Source organism: Dermatophagoides pteronyssinus, unplaced genomic scaffold (assembly GCF_027571235.1).
Source record: "Dermatophagoides pteronyssinus isolate colony J.1.1.1.1 unplaced genomic scaffold, Derpt_VIB-CSIC_2022.12 sq0036, whole genome shotgun sequence".
Lineage (NCBI taxonomy): Eukaryota > Metazoa > Arthropoda > Arachnida > Sarcoptiformes > Pyroglyphidae > Dermatophagoides > Dermatophagoides pteronyssinus.
Window position 1 is genome coordinate 28,783 of NW_027461560.1, and position 18,634 is coordinate 47,416.

The window sequence follows — 18,634 nt, forward strand, 5'->3', positions numbered from 1 at the left end:
GGCTGGTTGATTTGATTGATTTGATTTGAAATGGATATACCCGCTTCATTTTGAAAATAAAACAATCCAAACATTGATAAAACAAATATACTTTAATCGTTGTGTTAATCATCATCGTCGTCATTATTGCTGTTGTTGTTGTCCTCGCACTTGATCATTGATGATTTATTTTCGAAGGTAATTTCACTTACCCACCAACGCTATTTCTTTTTTTAATTTCTTCATTGAATCACTAAGGTCATGTGATTGGCATTGATGAGAAAATTCCCAGAAAAAACTCTGCTCGAAATTTTTCTCAAAAAAAAATTTTCCCGCTTTTTTTCATTTCAAATAAAACATCCGGTTAGATAAATTAACAAATTAGTTTTGGTTTCCAAATACTAGATGGCGATGTAGTTCTCTTTGATTTGAAAATCCTTCAAATTTTCAAATTTTCATTTCGATAATGATAATGATTCATCCACATGTTTGGAAATGTCACAGGTTTACAAGGATTTATTTCTCTCCATTTTAAATTAAATCATTGCTATTTTCACACTTTCACAATTGAATTCATCAATAATAATGATAATGATCAATCATCATCTAAATCAAATGATTGATTGATTGATTGCAAAAAAAAATAATTGCAGAATTCACAATTTTTGATGAAAATAAGAGAAGAAAGAAAAGATTTTCATGGTCTATTTGTCCATTATGTTTGTTGTAAATTATCATCATTTTGATTATCATCAAATCAAATTAACCAACTAACTTCGATTAGAATCAAAATGATCAAAATCATCATTGCATGATGGTGGATACCGATCAACAAAAATCTTTCTTTTTTTATACTAAAAAAATCAAATTTGATATTTTCTTCGCTGTTGTTGTTGTCGTTGTTCGACAATAACAACAAACAACAAACAATAGTTAGATAAAACTGGAGAAAACTTTCATAGCCAAAGAAAAGAAAGAAAAGAAAAGAAAAACCTTTTTCCATAAAAAGACAATATAGATAAGAAGCTTATTTACGTTTAAATTTCCCTAAAGTCGTACGAATGAAGAAAAAAAAATGCACATTTTTTGACTCTATTTCGCTTCCTTAAGATTTTTCTATTTTTCTTTTTGCTTTTTGGTTATTGCTGGCCAGCAACAACAAGAAAAAAAAATCCATCCAAAGATAGTCCGATTTATTGTCCTGAAACAACACAAATATGGTCATATTTCGTTGTTCATTTATTTATTCATAGAATTACCATTACAAACCATGATGATCGACAAAAACGATAGAACAAACAAACAAACAGTCCGGACAACAAGGATGCTTACTCTTTTCATTTTCTCTTTATCTTTCTCTGTAACTTTTTCTCTCCTTTCCAAAGTATTTCTCGAATAATTTCCATCTTTTCTCCATATGACTCTTTCATTTGATTTTCCCAAATGGTTCCACATTTAACGAAGAAGAAGAAGAAGAAGAAGAAAGGAAAAAATTGATTTCCAAATATAAAATACCATCAAACCACCAGAACAATCGACCGAATCGAAAAAAAATGGTATTTTGATTTTTTTTTGTATGCAAATAATGATTGAAAACCAAGCAAAAACTAACCGTTATTAATACCGTTATCATTTGAACAACAAAATTGAGGACATATAACCGTTATGTTTCAGTGAAATTGTGCGTTTTGTGCGTGTGTGTATTGTGTGTGTATGAATGGTGAATGACAATCAACATTGACGATGATGATGATGATTATGTAATGTGTGAAATTATTACATAAATGAAATTAGTTGAAAAAGTCAAGACATGTTTGCGAAGAAAAACAGCCAAACTGAAGAAAAAATTCATTCAACCGATTCAATAAATGAATAACAACAGCGAACAGCAATGTTGAACTGTAAATAACGACAAAAAAATTTGTTAAATTAATTTAGTTTCGGGCCAAATAAAATGCAAACAGAATCGACAACATTTTTGAATAATAAAAGATCCGTGTGAAAAAACTAAAATTATAACATTTTTTTCCTTTTTCCTTTAACATTGGTCATTGAAGATCTGAATATATAAAAATCACATTGAAATTGATCATTGATCATTACGGTTATCGCCAAATTTTTTCAGGGGTAAGTTGTGTTTTTGTCTGGTCTGTATTTTCTTTAACAATTTTTTTAAAATGAATTTTCAGTCAGCAAGAATTGAAACGATCCGTACAAAATATGGCCGTTGATAGTATGACCAAACAACGTATTGTCAATCATCAACAAGATGATGATGATAATAAGGGAAAAAATGATTCGTTAACAAAAGTTAATGAACATAATTTTCGTACAAATTATGATGATGATAATAATGATCATCGAATATTGAATGAATCATTGATTGATGATGATTTTGATGATGAAACAAATACAATCAATGAAATTGAACAAAAATTATCAACAGTACAATGGAATGATATTGTTTGGCGTAATGTTATTGCATTAACAATATTACATTTATTAGCTATTTATGGTTGGTTTTTATTTGTAACCGATATAAAAATTAAATGGCAAACAAGTTTTATAACATTTATATTGGGTTTATTTTCATCATCATTTGGTATAACGGCTGGTGCACATCGTCTTTGGTCACATCGTTCATATAAAGCAAAATGGCCATTAAGGTTTGTATTTTGCTTGTATTTCTATTTGTTGTAATTAATAATTTGTAATTTTTTTTTGTACAAAATAGATTAATATTAGCATTTGCCAATACAATAGCCTTACAGAATGATATTTATGAATGGTGTCGTGATCATCGTGTACATCATAAATATTCGGAAACAAATGCCGATCCACATAATTCAAGACGTGGTTTTTTCTTTGCACATATGGGTTGGTTATTGGTTAAAAAACAAAATGATGTTAAAATAAAAGGTAAATATTGAAGCAAAAACAGCAAAAAATGTTCTGCCAATCATAATCATCATCATCAATCTGCAATTAAGTGGCCAACAAAAAAACAAATTTAGAAAAGTGTGTGCGGTTTGTGTTTGTGTTTACCTCAAGTGTCAACCTGATTTTAAGCCCAAATTGAAATCGATTTGAATTTTAACAGATTTTCTTCATTTTGTTTTTTAACTGTTGTCCGTTTCATTTATTCATTCATTGACACAATGAATAAATCAAACAACGATGCTTCCATAGGTTATTATTAGACATTTTTTTACAACAAAAATCTGTCAGATATTTTCACATAGATTTTTCTTTTTTTGCGCAAGGCGAAATATGATCCCTGACATAGTCAAAAAAGAACAGAAATTGATGGTGGTGGATTGGATTCGAATGACCACCACCAACATATTATTTGACCATTTCTTCATAGCTTTTTTTGATTGATTGTTCTTTTGTTTGATGATGATGATGATGATGATAAACATGAAAAACTATGACGATGACGATGATGATGACGATGACGATTACAATCACGATTGTACAAGTGGATTCAAGTATTTTTTGATTTTCCTTCCTATTATTTAAATCGAAAATGGTCAATACTTGTGATTTTCTTTCATTCATTGATTAAATTGATGAAAAATTCATTTCATAATACTGATGGTGATGATGATGATTATGACAGGGCCTGCTGTTAATATTGATGATGATAATTTGCATTTTGATTATTTAAATTCAAAATTTGAATTTGTTGTTGTTGTTGTTGTTGTTGACAACCACAAGGCCATTTTCTTCATTTTGGATTTAATTTTGAATTTTTTAATTTTGGAAAAAATTCCTGCAACTAATCAATCAATCAATCGATTTTTGTTTCACTCTCTCTTTCTCCCTCTCCCAAATGATAATGAAAATAGGTAAAAATATTGATCTATCGGATATATGGGCCGATCCAATTGTACGTTTTCAACGTCGTTTCTATATACCATTGGTTATTGTTTGCTGGGGAATTATACCAACATTAATACCATATTATTGTTTTAATGAAACATTATGGCATTCATTTTTAGGTTGTGTTTGTTTTCGTTATGTTTATGTATTACATTGTACATGGTTAGTAAATAGTGCTGCACATCTTTGGGGACATCGACCATATGATAAAAATATTCAACCAAAAGAAAATGATTCAGTTGTTTATCTAACATTTGGTGAAGGTAAATTGATTATTGATTATTTTTAACAATTTTTTCAAAATCAAATTATTAGATTTAAGTGTGTTTTAAACACTTGTTAATCAGTCAATGTTTAGTCTTAACAAAGTAATTATATGATGAAATCAAATCTTTAACATTGTATTAATATCTGTATGTAATCTGGCAACCAGATTTATCAAATATAATATATCTGGTTACCAGATAATTATTACCAGTCAACAAACACAGACACAAATATAATATGATTATCTAACTTAACTGTAATTGACAATGTAACTCTGATTTCATTTTATTTATTTTTTTTTACTTTTTTGATTTATATTTGACAAACAACAACAACAACAAACATTCTAGGCTATCATAATTATCATCATACGTTTCCATGGGATTATTCAGCAAGCGAGTATGGTTGTTATTATAATTTTAATTTAACAACATTGATTATTGATTTATTTGAACGTTGTGGTTGGGCATATGATCTAAAAAAACCATCAAATGAAATGATTATAGCAAGAAAATTTCGTACAGGTGATGGTACAGAAAATCTACAATTACGACGACAAAAGTTTATTCGATTGGTTAATGGGTATATTTATTGTAACATCAAATTTAATTTTAACATTAATGCTGCGAGAAATTTATCAATATTTGTTCAATTGAAATCACAATTAGCAACAGCCACAACAACTTATCAATTATCAAATTATCAATTTTACAATTTTTAATCAAATCTCTTTTTTTTGTGTTTCGAAATGTCAATTTGCCAACAAATTTAACAATTTTTTGTTTTCTGGTTCAACAGAACTGCTGTCAAATTCATTATTTTGTTCAAGTTTTTTCAATCATTTCATTGCTCATTCACCTATTAAAAGTGGATTTTTTTGAATTTTGAATTGTGTTCCAACCCTTTTTTTCTGAAAAAGTTTTTTGTTACATTTTTAAATCAATAAAACACGTGTGTTTTGTCAATTTTCCATAAATATTGTCAATAACCATCGATAGATGGCAGTACTTTTGATTCGAATATATTTTTGTTTCCGTTTTTTTTGTTTTGTTGTTTCAAATTTGTTTTGGTATTTTTGTCTTTCTCTCACTCTTTTCAATAATCAAATAACAGTTTTTGTCTTTTCTTTTCTTGTGATTTTCAATGAAATGAATTGAATAAAAATGATTTGTGTGTTTGTGTGTTTGTGTGTTTTGTTTATAAATGATGATAGTGCGGAAAAATTCTAATAAACAAATGAAATGAAATGAAATGAACAAAGCAAAACAATCAATTGGTTTTGTTTCATTTCTTCATCTCTACCGATACCTGTGTTGTTGTTGATGATGATGATGATGATGACATCGAAATGAAATGATTAAAACAGCAGAAGAAGAAAAAAATGGAATAATTTTATTCATCTTTGCGAAGGATGATGATAACGAAAGAATTTTCAACTCTTTTTCTCTGGCTGTTTATTTTTTTCGTATACGTCATCTGTGCATGCGACATGTTAGCATTCGAAATCAAAAAAAAATCGAATGTTTTAGCAAATCACCGGTATTGTAGCTGAACAAAACAAAAAAAAAAACAACCAGATTCATTTGATGAATTAAAATCTAATGATTATGATTCAAGGAGAATGAAAAGTATATTGAAAAAATGAAATAAAAAGTACAGTTTTTTCATCATCATCATCATCATTATCATCATCTGCAAATTGATTTTTGATTGTAGTTTTTATCGGTTTTAAAGTGTTTTCATTTCATTTCATTATTTGACCAAATTCAAATATTATACTATTTATAAACATTGAATTTGAAACAAAATAGAATGGAATTTTGATTGTTTTGTTGTTGTTGTTTAAATCGCGGTCATCATCATTTCGGTCGGTAAATATTTGATATTTTCCATCGTCATCATCATTATTTGATGACATAGATTGTTGTATGCATACGCAACAACAACAGCAACAACGCCAAGGTAAGTTATCCAAAATAATGTTTTTCTTTACCTTTCTTTCTTTACCTTTATTTGAAACATTTCCCTCCTGATGTTTTCCGTTTTCTTCTTAAATATATTGATTTTATCGATTCGATTCTGAATCTATCGAATGCGATTTTTCTTGAAGGGGAAAATTTCAACCTTGTATTTTTAATGTATGGATATAGATTCTATGTGATCAAGCATTTTTTTGTTTTGGTTTTTGTTTTTTTCTCATTGACAATTGATTGATTAATGATTTGAATTTATGGATGTTGGCAAATTTATTTTTGTTTGTACAAAACTTATAATCGAAAATAACAGCAATTCGTTGATTCGAAAAAATGTTAATTTTTATTGAAATTCTTAATGTTTTTTCTGTTGTTGTTGTTGTTGTTTGATTCTTAAGGAAAATCGATAAACCTTGAAGCATTTTTAAGCTTTGAAGCATTATCATCATCGTTATAACATTGTAACGATTTTTGATTGATAAATCGATGGGTTATATCATTTCAATACTTTTTTTCATCACTGATTCTAGAATTTTTCGGGTTTTTTTCCTTCAAAAACAGTTTTGATTATAGGCCACACCTGATAAAAATACTGAATTTTAAAAGGTAAAATGTTAAAAGATGAAAATTTTCAAAATATCTACTTATAATCACACAGCCAAGCACTATGATATTTAAGTGATTGAAATGGAAAATAAAACAAAAAAAACAAAACATATAAAGCCCATTGCCATTTGCTTTTGGCATTTTAAAAAATAAAAAGATAAAACGGTGAGAAACGATAACTGAATTTTCTTTCCTTTTTTTGAAACGTTTTAGCGTATAGTGTAAGTATGATGAACGATAGAGAAGGAAGGGAGAGTGAGAGAAAGAATCAAGAACAAGATATTTTGTTGAAACATCACAAGAGGTATTCAGTGATTCATTCAAATGTTGTTGTTGTTGTTGTTGTTGATCCACTTGATCATTAAAATCATCAACAATTATGATTTATTCAGCAAATATAGCCAAATGTCAATATATGATGATGATGATGATGATGTGAATACACACGCGAAACCGTTGATAATGTTGTTGTCGTTGATGATCAGCTCAGCTCAATGACAATCAATTTTGGGATGATAATGGTGATATGGCCATTGTCATTGACAGCAGTAAATAAATAAAAAACAAATTTATTCATTTTCTTCATGTTTATCGCCATTTTTCTTATCGTTTTTTTGGCTTGAAATTATTCCTAATCACGAAACCGTTTGATGATGATGGGTTTGTTTGTTTGTCTGACTGTCTGTCTGTTTGTTTTTTTTTAATTTCTGATTTTTTTTCGGCTATAAATTAATCAATCAAAATGGTCTTTTTTATTCTTGATTTTTTGATGATGATTTGGTGATCTTTTCCACTACATTCACGTGATCAGTGTTGTATTTCGCAAAAAAAAAACAATTTATGTGTTTTTCTGTTCCAAAAACCTACTATTTAAGAGTTGAATTCTGTTTCAATCCATTTCATTTGTGAAAACAAAAATTTTGTGTTTCCCCTGTTTTCTTCCTGAAATAAAACAGGAATTTAAGTTTGTTTTTTTTCTATTTCTAAAGTAATTCCGTTCACTGCGATTCCAGATAAAAAGACGTCATCCACAACAACAACGATCGTCGTTTACGTCATAATAGTTTGTTTTGTTGAATTTGAATTGAAAAAATTGATAAAATTTTTCCACTAATCACTGCAGTGTGTACTTGAAAAATAAAAAAAGTACACATTGATATATATTGAATTTATTCAGGTAATTTTAGTTTTTTTTTATATTTCGAATCATCATTAGTACCAAATGATAATTAGAAAAATCTGGTTTTTCTTGGTAAAAATAATAAAGAACCCTTTTTTCAAAAAACTTACCTTGCGGCTAAATATTGAAAAAGGTAGAAAAAATATTGTAAATCGACATGAACAATTTGTTGTTGTTGTTGTTGTAATTTTGTCTTTATAAAATAACTAACGCTTTTAATCTTGACATCACATGATATTTTCGCTTATATTGATGTAATCATGAATTTTGATGATGTAAAAACGCAAGTTTATCTTTCTTTTTTATTTTTCCTTCTTTTTTCCATCGATCATTGTATAATGTTTAAAGTTTCTGTCTTTTCACTTTTCTTTGCTTTTCCATTAATTTCATATTAATGATTTTTTCTATTATTCTTTCAATTTATTAGGTTTATCATTTGGAAAAATTTGATGAAAAAAAGAAGCCTCAATCAAATACATAATAATTGTATCTTTCAATAATACATAATAAAACCGACAAAAGTGATAATAATGAATAAAGAAAATGGTCATCTAAATATCGATAATAATATTATATCATCAACATTGACATCGACATCATTTCCGAATGTTAACCATTTGATTGATAGTAGTAATAGTAATTGTTACAGTAGTGGTGATAGTGATAATAATAATTTAGAACATCAACATTTTAACAACAAAAAAATCATTTCCGATACTAATGTCGGTCTTAATTCAACATTTACATTAATGGATAATAATGTACAACAACAACAAACATATGAATTGAACAATATTATTATGAAAAATGATGATGACGTTGTAGAAAAATTACGCAAACAACCTGATATTGAAATAGAATCAACAACAACAACAGCAATGAATTCAGTACAGAAAACAAACGACAAACAAAAACAACATTCACAGAAACAACAATTGAATACAAATGAACTGTCGAATAGACCATTAACAACAATGGTTACGACATCAATACCGGAACCAATATCATCTGATTCAAATAAGATAACAACAATGAATAATAATAACAACAATAATAATAATGAAAAACATCAGTCTCATCAACAGCTACAACAACAACAACAACAACAAGAAAAACGTTCAATGTTTTTAACAATCGATCATAAATTGGCCATCAGACGACGTAATATTGGTGCTATTCGTTCATATGAAGAATGTGAAATTATGTCTTCGAATGTTCCATCAACAATTTCGACATTGAAATCATCTACAGATGATATATCAAAATCGATGAATATTTTGTCTTCCAATGATATTAATAATAATAATAATGATAAAAAATGTTTAACATCAGAATTTGTAAAGAATAGAATTTCTTCATTACAACAAAATATGTCCGTTATTAACAACGATAATGATAATATTAATATAATGGATTTGGATAATCAAAATCAACAGCCATTAATTCATGAATCAGAGGTAAGTGTAGTGTAATCGTTTTTTTTAAAATTATATTTCTAAATTGAAATTTCAAAAGAAAATATTTCAATCAAAATCATTGAATGTTTGAATTTAGATTTCACTTGAATTTCAATTTAGATTTGATTGATTTTTTACACTTGAATGTTGTTGATTTCCAAAAAACGACAAAAAAAAAAAAATTGGAAAATTCCCACTTGAATCTTTATTTTATTCAAGGAAAAAAATCAATTAAAATTAAAAGATAAGATTCCAAATAAGCCAAAACCAAATAGAATTGATGATTTTTCACTATTATTATTTCTGATTACCAAAATTGGTTATCTGTTTATCTTGAAATTTTTCATCATTTTATTTTGGTGATAAAATAAACAGGTGCCTGACACACAATCTTCAATCTTTTTGTTTTGTTTGGTTGCACATATCAACAAAACAAATGATCATGACCGCCATTGTGGTTTTGTTTTTCGTATATTGATTGTTTGTTTGTTTTTGTTTTTCTTCAATTTGTTTTGTTTAAAATTTCACTAATGTTATCCGATCATATGACGATTTTTTTTTATATTCTTGACAGTGAGAAGGTGTGAGATTTTTTATTTATTTATTTGCTTCTTTCATCATCTATCATCTAATTTCAAGGATATTATATTGTTGCCATGAATTTTCTGATTGATTTGATTTTTGTTCTTTTCCCCCCTCTCCTAGTATCGATGATTTTCTTTTTTAAATGAAAGATTGTGATTGTTGTTTAAATCATCAACATTGATTTTTTAAAACAAAAAAAAAGTCAAGAAAAATCCAATTACCAAGAGATATCTGGGTCGATCTTTTTTTTAAAAAATCTTATTTACGAATGTCAAGGACTAACCGTACTCGTTACATACTCCATGATTATTTTTTTTGTTCGTTCATTTGTTGTACAGGTTTTTCATTCATTTATTTTATTTCTGGTTTTTTCCGTTTCCCCTCAACAAAAAACAAAACAAATCATGAGCATCTTGTAAATGTACAATGAATCTGGTTGCGGTTAAGTTTTCATCTTTTTTTTTCTTCATTTTCTCAGTAAAGAATTGAATACGCGTATGATAATCAGGCAACCTATTTACAGTTTTTTTTTGTTGTAAAATTATCAATTTTTGTTTCCGTCAAATTTTATTTTCAAATTTTTATTATTATCGATTTGTTGATAAACCCCAAAAACAAATTTTACTACCAAAACTTTTTTTTCATTTATAAACAAGTAATCAAAAAATTGATTTAACTTCCTCTTTTATCGTTTGTTTTCTTTTCTTTTTTTTCACCCACACATATGCAATATGGAACCGTAAAGAATATTTTTTAATTAGTTTAGTTTATTTAATTAGATATAAGGAAAGATGGTCAAGAAAAAAAACACTGTGTGAAAATGAAATTGTCCAGAAAAAAAGTGTTAGTCGAAAATTATCATAAAATTTCAATTATAATGATGTTTGATTAGCTGATTTCATTTACTTTGCTCATCATTTTTTTCCTCTAATAAGCTTTTTGGTTTAATTTTAAATTTGAAAAAAATTTTACTGAAAAAATACCCATTAGAAAATATTTATATCGCCTAAATAGCAATCCTAGCCACGGCTAACAATGATCTCGAATATATAATTCTATAATAACATTAAAGGTTTGAATAATTTTAGAAAATTTGTCTGATTTAAACAAATTCTGACTATACAATTTTATATCAGGATCGAATGGTAACATGAAAACAAAAAACAATCAAAGATTATAATGTTGATACCTGTAAATATCCTATCGATTCAATGTTATATATAGAGAGAGAAATATTTGGTATCCAGTAATGTTTGTTGTCGTTGTCCAAACAAATTCCTTGTGTGTTTGGTCCTCAGGCACGAACCAATGTCATAAAAAAAAGATCTAAGCTTGTAAAAAAGTTATCATTTCATGCGGATAAACCTTTTTTTTGAAAAAAAACCTTTGTGATGACAAAAAAAATGTGTCATCCACAAGATAGCGATCAAATGATATTACCAATCATGAATTTATATTATGTGGACCACTATGTTGTACTTTCGACAACATTCTCACACACAATCATGATCATTTGACTATGGTCATCGATTGTGTGTGTGTATGTGTATGCATGTGTTTCAATTAACACAAGCCACAATCAGAATATCAACACATTTTCTTGTAAACAGTGAAAAAACATTAAAATCGGGGAATTTTTTTTCCATTCGAGTTGCCAATATTAAGATATACCCTACCTACATATCCAAGCATCAGCCATCTTTTATATTTTTTAATATTTTTGAAACAATGACGACAATAATAAGTTGTTGTTGTTGATGCTCTGTTCATCAGATCTAATCCATTCGTGTACCTCATCATCACCACCACCACCATCATCATAATCCAATCCAATCAATCAATCAATCAAAACCATCCTTCAATTAAACAAATGAACAATTACAACAATAACAACAACAACAGCGACAAATGATCGATTCATAACCATATACACGATGCTTTTTTTTCTACTACTTTTATTGATCATTAATAGATTAATAATATGATCAGATTGATAGACAGGGAAAAATTTTTTGTTTGAAAAGAAAACAGAAAGTTTCTACCAAAAAAAAATCATTCCGTTTATTCATTCGTTTAAATACAAAAGAAGAAGATTTTCTTTTTCTTTTCTTTTTCTTGTTCATTCTTTATGATTTTTTTATCATCGTCATTGAGTTGACAATTAATAAACACACACACACTATTCACATCTTTTTAAATATGTTTTAAAATGTTGATGTTTTTTAGTCATTTTTAATTTATTCATTCATTCATTTGTTTGATTGATTGAAATTTTCGATTCAAATTCGCTGTTGTTGAACCATATTTTTTTGTGATTTATTTTTTTATTTTTTGCTGATTTTGATCATTTTTTTAGAACTTATTTATTTTGTTTTAATTTATATATTTTGGATCATAAATCAACGAAAATAATAATCAATCAACAATCAATCAATCAATCCGACCGATGGTCATTCTTAACACCTTAGCCATTAGCTCAAACATTTATTGAAAATTTGAAAAAAATTCTTACATTAGAAATAAATATGGGATCATTTATACGACGTTCATTAATAACCATATTTATGGCAATATTTATATCGGTCGTACAAACTTATACATGGATTACATTACCAATATATTATTTGTTACAAAAACCATGGTTAAAACGAAAATTAAATTTACGTAATCGAGTGAAAATTTATAATCCATCTTCACAATCTATTACATCAGTTGAATCCGATTCTAACAATAATAATCAATCAATTAATAAACTTTCATTATCACCAATCTATATTCGTGATGATTGTGGTGAATATAATCATCCATTATATTCATTTAAAACAGTAAATGATATAATTGAAAATTTAACTAATCTTCATGGATCAGATCAACCATGTCTTGGTAAGTTGTTGTATTTGATTTTGTATTTAATGATTTGTTTGATTTATTTTTTTTCTTGTCCGTTGGGGAAATAAAAAAAAAGGATATCGTCAAGTGCTTTCCGAAGAAATTGCACTCGATTCACAAGGTCAAGAAAGACGAATGGATGGTCGACAATTAAAACAATATCATCTAAGTGATTATAAATGGCTAACATATTCACAATTGGATGATATAAGAAATAATATTTCTCAAGGATTTATGTCAAATGGAATTTATAAATCAAGCCGTGTGATGATCATATCGGAAACACGTATCGAATGGATGATTTGTTTTCAATCATTAATTCGATGTGGTGCTACGTTAGCCACTGTATTTTCTAATCTAGGTAATTTAAAATTTTTTCTTTTAAAAATTTCAATTTTAATTTTGTTTTTCAATCAACAGGTGTCGACGGTGTAGCACATGGTATTGAAGAAACCGAAGTGGAAACTGTGATTACATCTTTGGAATGTATTCCATTGCTAAAATCGGCTCTTAACCATACAAAAAAACATTGCGTAAACAAGATCGTTTATATGGATGGTCTACATAAACCGGATATTGATGTTGAAGAATCGATTAAAATATTTGCCTTAAGCGATATTGAAACAATGGGTAAACAAATAATTAAAGAAAATCGTCAACAACCATATCCATCTGCAAATATTGATGAACCAATGCTTATGATGTATACATCTGGTACGACTGGTCAACCAAAAGCTGCTACAATGACTCAACGTCAATTCTTGGGTTCAATACGTGCATTATTTGTGCTAGTCCGTCATATTATGCATGAAGCACCATTTCATACCTATGTTTCATATCTACCAATGGCACATGTTCTTGAACTTACACTTGAATTATTTTTCTGTTTTGGTAAGTTGATGAAATTTTGAAAGATTTCATTTTAAAAAAATATCTAATTTCTTGTTTTAGGCGGCGTTCGACTTGGTTATGCATCACCATTCACATTGACCGATTCTGCACCGGGCTTAGCACGTGGTCAAAAACCTGACATAAAATTGCTAAGACCTACCGTAATGACTACCGTACCATTAGTTTTGGATCGTATTATCAAAGAAGTAAACGAAAAACTTCGTTCAAGAACACCGGTTTCACAACCAGTATTTCAATTTTTAATGAATTATAAATCAATGTGGACACGATTAGGTTATCGTTGTGATATTGTTAGTAAATTGTTATGTTCAAAAGTACGTGAACAACTTGGAAGTAATCTACATTTTGTCATTTGTGGTGGTGCACCATTGAATTCGAACACACAAGCAACGATAAAATCGGCTTTAGATGTAACATTGATTCAAGGTTATGGCGCCACTGAAACAACTGGTGCTGTTCTTTGTATGGATTTTGATGATCTCGAATATGGCCGTGTTGGTGCTCCACTTGGACAAGTTTATTTTCGTCTTCGTGATTGGCCGGACGGTGGTTATTCGGTTAAAGATAAACCAAATCCACGTGGTGAAATCCTTATCGGTGGTGATCTTGTTGCCATTAATTATTTTAAAAGACCCGAACAAACAGACGATGTTTTTATCACTGATGAAAATGGTATACGATGGTTTCAAACTGGTGATGTTGGTGAATTATATTCAAATGGTACGATCAAAATTATTGATCGTTGTAAAGATCTCATCAAATTACAGAATGGTGAATATATTTCACTTGGAAAGGTAAATTTGAGAAAAATTAAAAGTTTATAATCCATTGATTTTAATTTTAATTAAAATTTTCAACAGGTCGAAGCTGCATTAAAATTTTGTCAATTAGTAGACAATGTATGCGTATATGGTGGTACATTTTCCAATGATATTGTCGCTTTAATCAGTCCTAATCGTAAAGCATTGGAACAATTAGCACAATCTATTGGTAAAAATCATCTTTCAATTGAAGAACAATGTAATGATCCACAAATACAACAAATCACATTTAATGAAGTAATCAAAACGGCAAAACAATTATCATTGGGTAAAAAAGAAATACCAAGTCGTGTTCGATTAGTACCAGAGGTATGGTCACCCGATAACGGAATATTGACAGCAGCATTAAAATTAAAACGTCGTATTGTCGAACAAATGTATAAACAACAACTATATGATTTATATAATGCAAAAAAATTTAATATTATAACATCGAATGGATATGATCAGAATAATAATACGACGGCCAATGGTGGTGGAGCTAAACGTACAACAACAGTGACGAATGGATCAAAAAATCATACAGCATGATTTACATTTATCTTGGAAAATGGAAATCATTTTCAAAAAAAATGTTCATCATTATCATCATTCATATCATTGCCATTCATTCGTGATTTGACGAAAAAAAATTTAATATCGAATATTTTGTTCAATAATTTCGTAAATCGATTATTATTTAGATTTTTATATTTGTTTTTTATATATTAATTATTACTATTATTATCATCATCCTGACAATATCAATCGTTTTATCAATCGAATATCAATCATCATTTCACCAAATAATCATCCATAGTATTTTTTTATATTATAATTGATAAAACATTGAATGAAAGAATTTTTCATCTTTTGATTTTATCATTATATTTTGAAATGGATGATGAAGTGGAATTACTGTGATTATTTTTTTTTGTTCTATCGATTGATTACTAATTGATAATTAATAATTTCATTCATTCAGCCAAACAAATTACATTTTTTCATTCTAAATAAATATATATTGAAATAAATGACTTTTTTTTTCTTAAAATTTGTCATAGAAAAAAATATTCAAACTAATAATTCTAGTTATGATTACGTCATAACCAACCAACAACAAAAAAAAATGGTAAAGTTTTTTTTTGTGCAACAAATAAAAATGTCGTTTGAAACATTGAAATCATAGAATGGGAATGGCCATGAAATTTCATTTCAATTTTCCTTTTTTTTTCTCAGTTTCTGGTTTTGTTTCAGTTTTTGGCTATTTGTTCTGAATATGTTGTTTTTCAAAAAAAAAATTCTCAATTCCATTAAAAAAACAAGAGAGAGATGGAGTGTTAGAGAGAAAAACAGAGCAATAAATTTGGAAATGGAAATAAAACAATGTAAATAATGGGTAATATACACAATGGTCAGTATTTTTTCTCTTCCATCAAAATCAAAACGAAAAGTTTCTCTCAATTTCGATCTTATTGATCAAAAAGAAACCAAATGGAAAAAAAGAAACGCCTTCCGTTTTTTTGATAATGAATCCTGCCTTTCAATATGATGGTGTTTTTTTTTGAAAAAAAATATATCACCTGAGAATGAAATCAAAGAAGAAAAAAACAACAACAACAACAACAACGATAATTTACATCTTCATCACCTGAGAAACAAACAAGGAAAAAAATAAATTATCCAGTCTAGTTTTATCATTTTTCCAGATGGACATTATATAAATTTATGGTTTTTCTCTCTCTTTTTGTGTGTGTGTCTTTTTAAAATCAATCATTGAAATCAAAAAAAAACATGTTGAAATCAAAATGATGATCAATACTGTTATATAATCATATAATAGATAATAATTAAGATTTTGACAGCCAATTCTTGATATTGTGATATTATTTTTAAATTCAAAATTACAAATACAAATTTAAAAGATTTAGCAAAAATTTTAGTGAGATAAATCAGTGATTATTCAAAATCTGCTAAAATATCGATCATTTACTTTTTCATATTTATCATCATTTCAATCTGTTCTGTTGGTCAAGTTTTGTTGTTGTTGTTGTTGTTGTCGTGCCTGGAATTTCCTCTGAAGATATTTAAAAAAAAAACATCAATCGAAAAATAATGGCAGCCAATCTTCAAAGTGAAAATTCTAATCGTGGTATTCGTTATTATGTATCACAATATTGGCAAGAAAATGGTGATCCACGTTCAAATGGTCTGCCATTGATACGTGAAGGACCATGGCCTACATTGTTTGTTATCGGTTTATATCTATTTTTTGTAACACGTATGGGACCAGCAATGATGCGTAAACGTGAACCATATCAATTACGATGGCCAATGTTAATCTATAATACATCGATGGTCATTATAAATGGTTATTTTCTTATACAATCATTGGTATGTTGTTGTTGTTGTTGTTTTCCATCATTCATATTTTGTTTGTTTCAAATTTTGTTGACAATTTTCAATTGTTTTTGTTTTCTTCAAATCTTTTTCCCCTTTTTCCCTTCAGTATTGGCTAGATTTTGGTCGTGAATTATTTAATTTTAAAATGTTACGTTGGAATGAATTAAAAACACCAACAACAAATGAAGCAAATGAATTTATCTGGTCATGTTATCTATATTGGTTGACAAAATTTATCGATCTCTTGGATACTGTATTTTTTGTATTAAGAAAAAAATATAATCAAATTAGTTTATTACATGTTTATCATCATTCAGTTGTACCTATACTTGGTTGGCTTTATATTTGGTATCATGTTGGCATACCGGCTATTTCATTATTTTCATTTCTGAATTCAGCCGTACATGTTATTATGTATAGTTATTATGCGCTGGCCGCATTAGGTCCACAAATACAACGTTATCTTTGGTGGAAACGTTATCTAACAATATTACAAATAATACAATTCATTTTATTAATAACATATGGTATTATTGTATTTATTGTATCGGATTATCCATCCGGACCATTTTGGATTGCCGCTAGTCAACCGGTTATATTTTTCGGTTTCTTTTCACATTTTTATGTAAAATCTTATTCGAATAAAAAATTGGATTAAAAATTTGGATCATCAACAAACAAACAAACAAACAAACAATATTCATTGGGCTGAAATTTTCAAATTATAAAACAAAAACAAAACAAACATTGTAATTTTTATGTAATTAAAATGAAAAAAAAATACAAAATTTTTTTGTTGTTGTTGTTGAAAAGTTAATATAATAATAAATTAAATTAGAAAAGAAAATTTTCAAATTCGCCAATATTTGCATAGTTTTTCTCCGTATAACGTAATCACGTAGTTACGGACATTGATTGATTGATTGACATTTATCGAATAACCTTGTTATCTTATCAATTCTTCAAAAATGAAAAAAAAATGAAAAAATGTCAATTCAATAAATATGGACACATCATCATTGATGTCATTTGTCAAAAGTTGCTATTTTTTTCCCATATTGATTTGCTGTTTCTTTGCTATGAATTTGATTGAATGAATTTTTCTTTTTCTCTGATTACTTAATAACCAAGTAAAAAATCTATTCATCCATTAAGAATTCAATGAAACAATATCATCATCATCATCATCTTGCGAAACGATTGCGAAAATCAGACAACAGCACAAGTTGATCTGTAGCCAAATTCATTGAATCCGGTGAATATATCCTGGAAATATTCAAGAGAAAAAATGCAAGTTTCCTTCTGAAATGGAAAGTGAAAAAAAAACGGAAATTCAGAAAAAGAAATAAGACATTTTATTTGATCTATAATAAGAAATGTAATTAAGATTTTATAAAAATCAAGTTGAATCGGTATTCGTCCAATTAGTTGTTGATTTTTTCTGGCAACAAAAATGGCATTGAAATTTTTTTTGCACAAAATTTTCTGTCCAAAAAAAAAATTAGTCTATTTAAACACCTCCCTACCTATTGCTACCACTACCGTTCATTTTTATTTTTTGTTGTTTTTGTAATTTGTCATTGTAAAAATAGCCAAGAATAGTATGAAATTTTAATGATGATGATGATAAAATACCTTTGATGACCTTCAATCGGTTGAATAGCCATTGTAAAAATAAATAAAAAAATAAATCAAGTC

At 27.8% G+C, this 18,634-nt stretch overlaps 3 protein-coding genes and 1 long non-coding RNA gene across 4 annotated transcripts; 3 read left to right on the forward strand and 1 right to left on the reverse strand.

Annotated features, from left to right (window-relative positions):
- The first annotated feature begins 1,103 nt into the window (after positions 1-1,103).
- Positions 1,104-8,360, forward strand: LOC142646000 (acyl-CoA desaturase-like). The gene is given in 7 exon segments (XM_075823789.1): positions 1,104-2,106; positions 2,169-2,645; positions 2,714-2,898; positions 3,831-4,127; positions 4,482-4,687; positions 4,689-6,093; positions 8,318-8,360. Coding segments are annotated over 5 exon segments (1,233 nt in total). The 5' UTR covers positions 1,104-2,106; positions 2,169-2,199; the 3' UTR covers positions 4,788-6,093; positions 8,318-8,360.
- A 33-nt stretch (positions 8,361-8,393) lies between these two features.
- On the forward strand, positions 8,394-15,587 carry LOC113798164 (long-chain-fatty-acid--CoA ligase 4-like). The gene is made up of 6 exons (XM_075823788.1): positions 8,394-9,347; positions 12,401-12,815; positions 12,898-13,182; positions 13,242-13,712; positions 13,773-14,527; positions 14,594-15,587. Exons 1-6 carry the CDS (start codon positions 8,421-8,423, stop codon positions 15,083-15,085), a joined length of 3,345 nt encoding a protein of 1,114 aa, XP_075679903.1. The 5' UTR covers positions 8,394-8,420; the 3' UTR covers positions 15,086-15,587.
- An 812-nt stretch (positions 15,588-16,399) lies between these two features.
- Positions 16,400-17,400, reverse strand: LOC142645995 (uncharacterized). Its single transcript, XR_012847005.1, has 2 exons — positions 17,260-17,400; positions 16,400-17,187 (listed from the first exon to the last, which is right to left on the reverse strand). It is a non-coding gene; the product is annotated as an uncharacterized LOC142645995 (long non-coding RNA).
- On the forward strand, positions 16,649-17,734 carry LOC113798158 (very long chain fatty acid elongase 7-like). Its single transcript, XM_027348645.2, has 2 exons — positions 16,649-16,927; positions 17,043-17,734. Exons 1-2 carry the CDS (start codon positions 16,649-16,651, stop codon positions 17,592-17,594), a joined length of 831 nt encoding a protein of 276 aa, XP_027204446.2. The 3' UTR covers positions 17,595-17,734.
- The last annotated feature ends 900 nt before the right edge of the window (positions 17,735-18,634 follow it).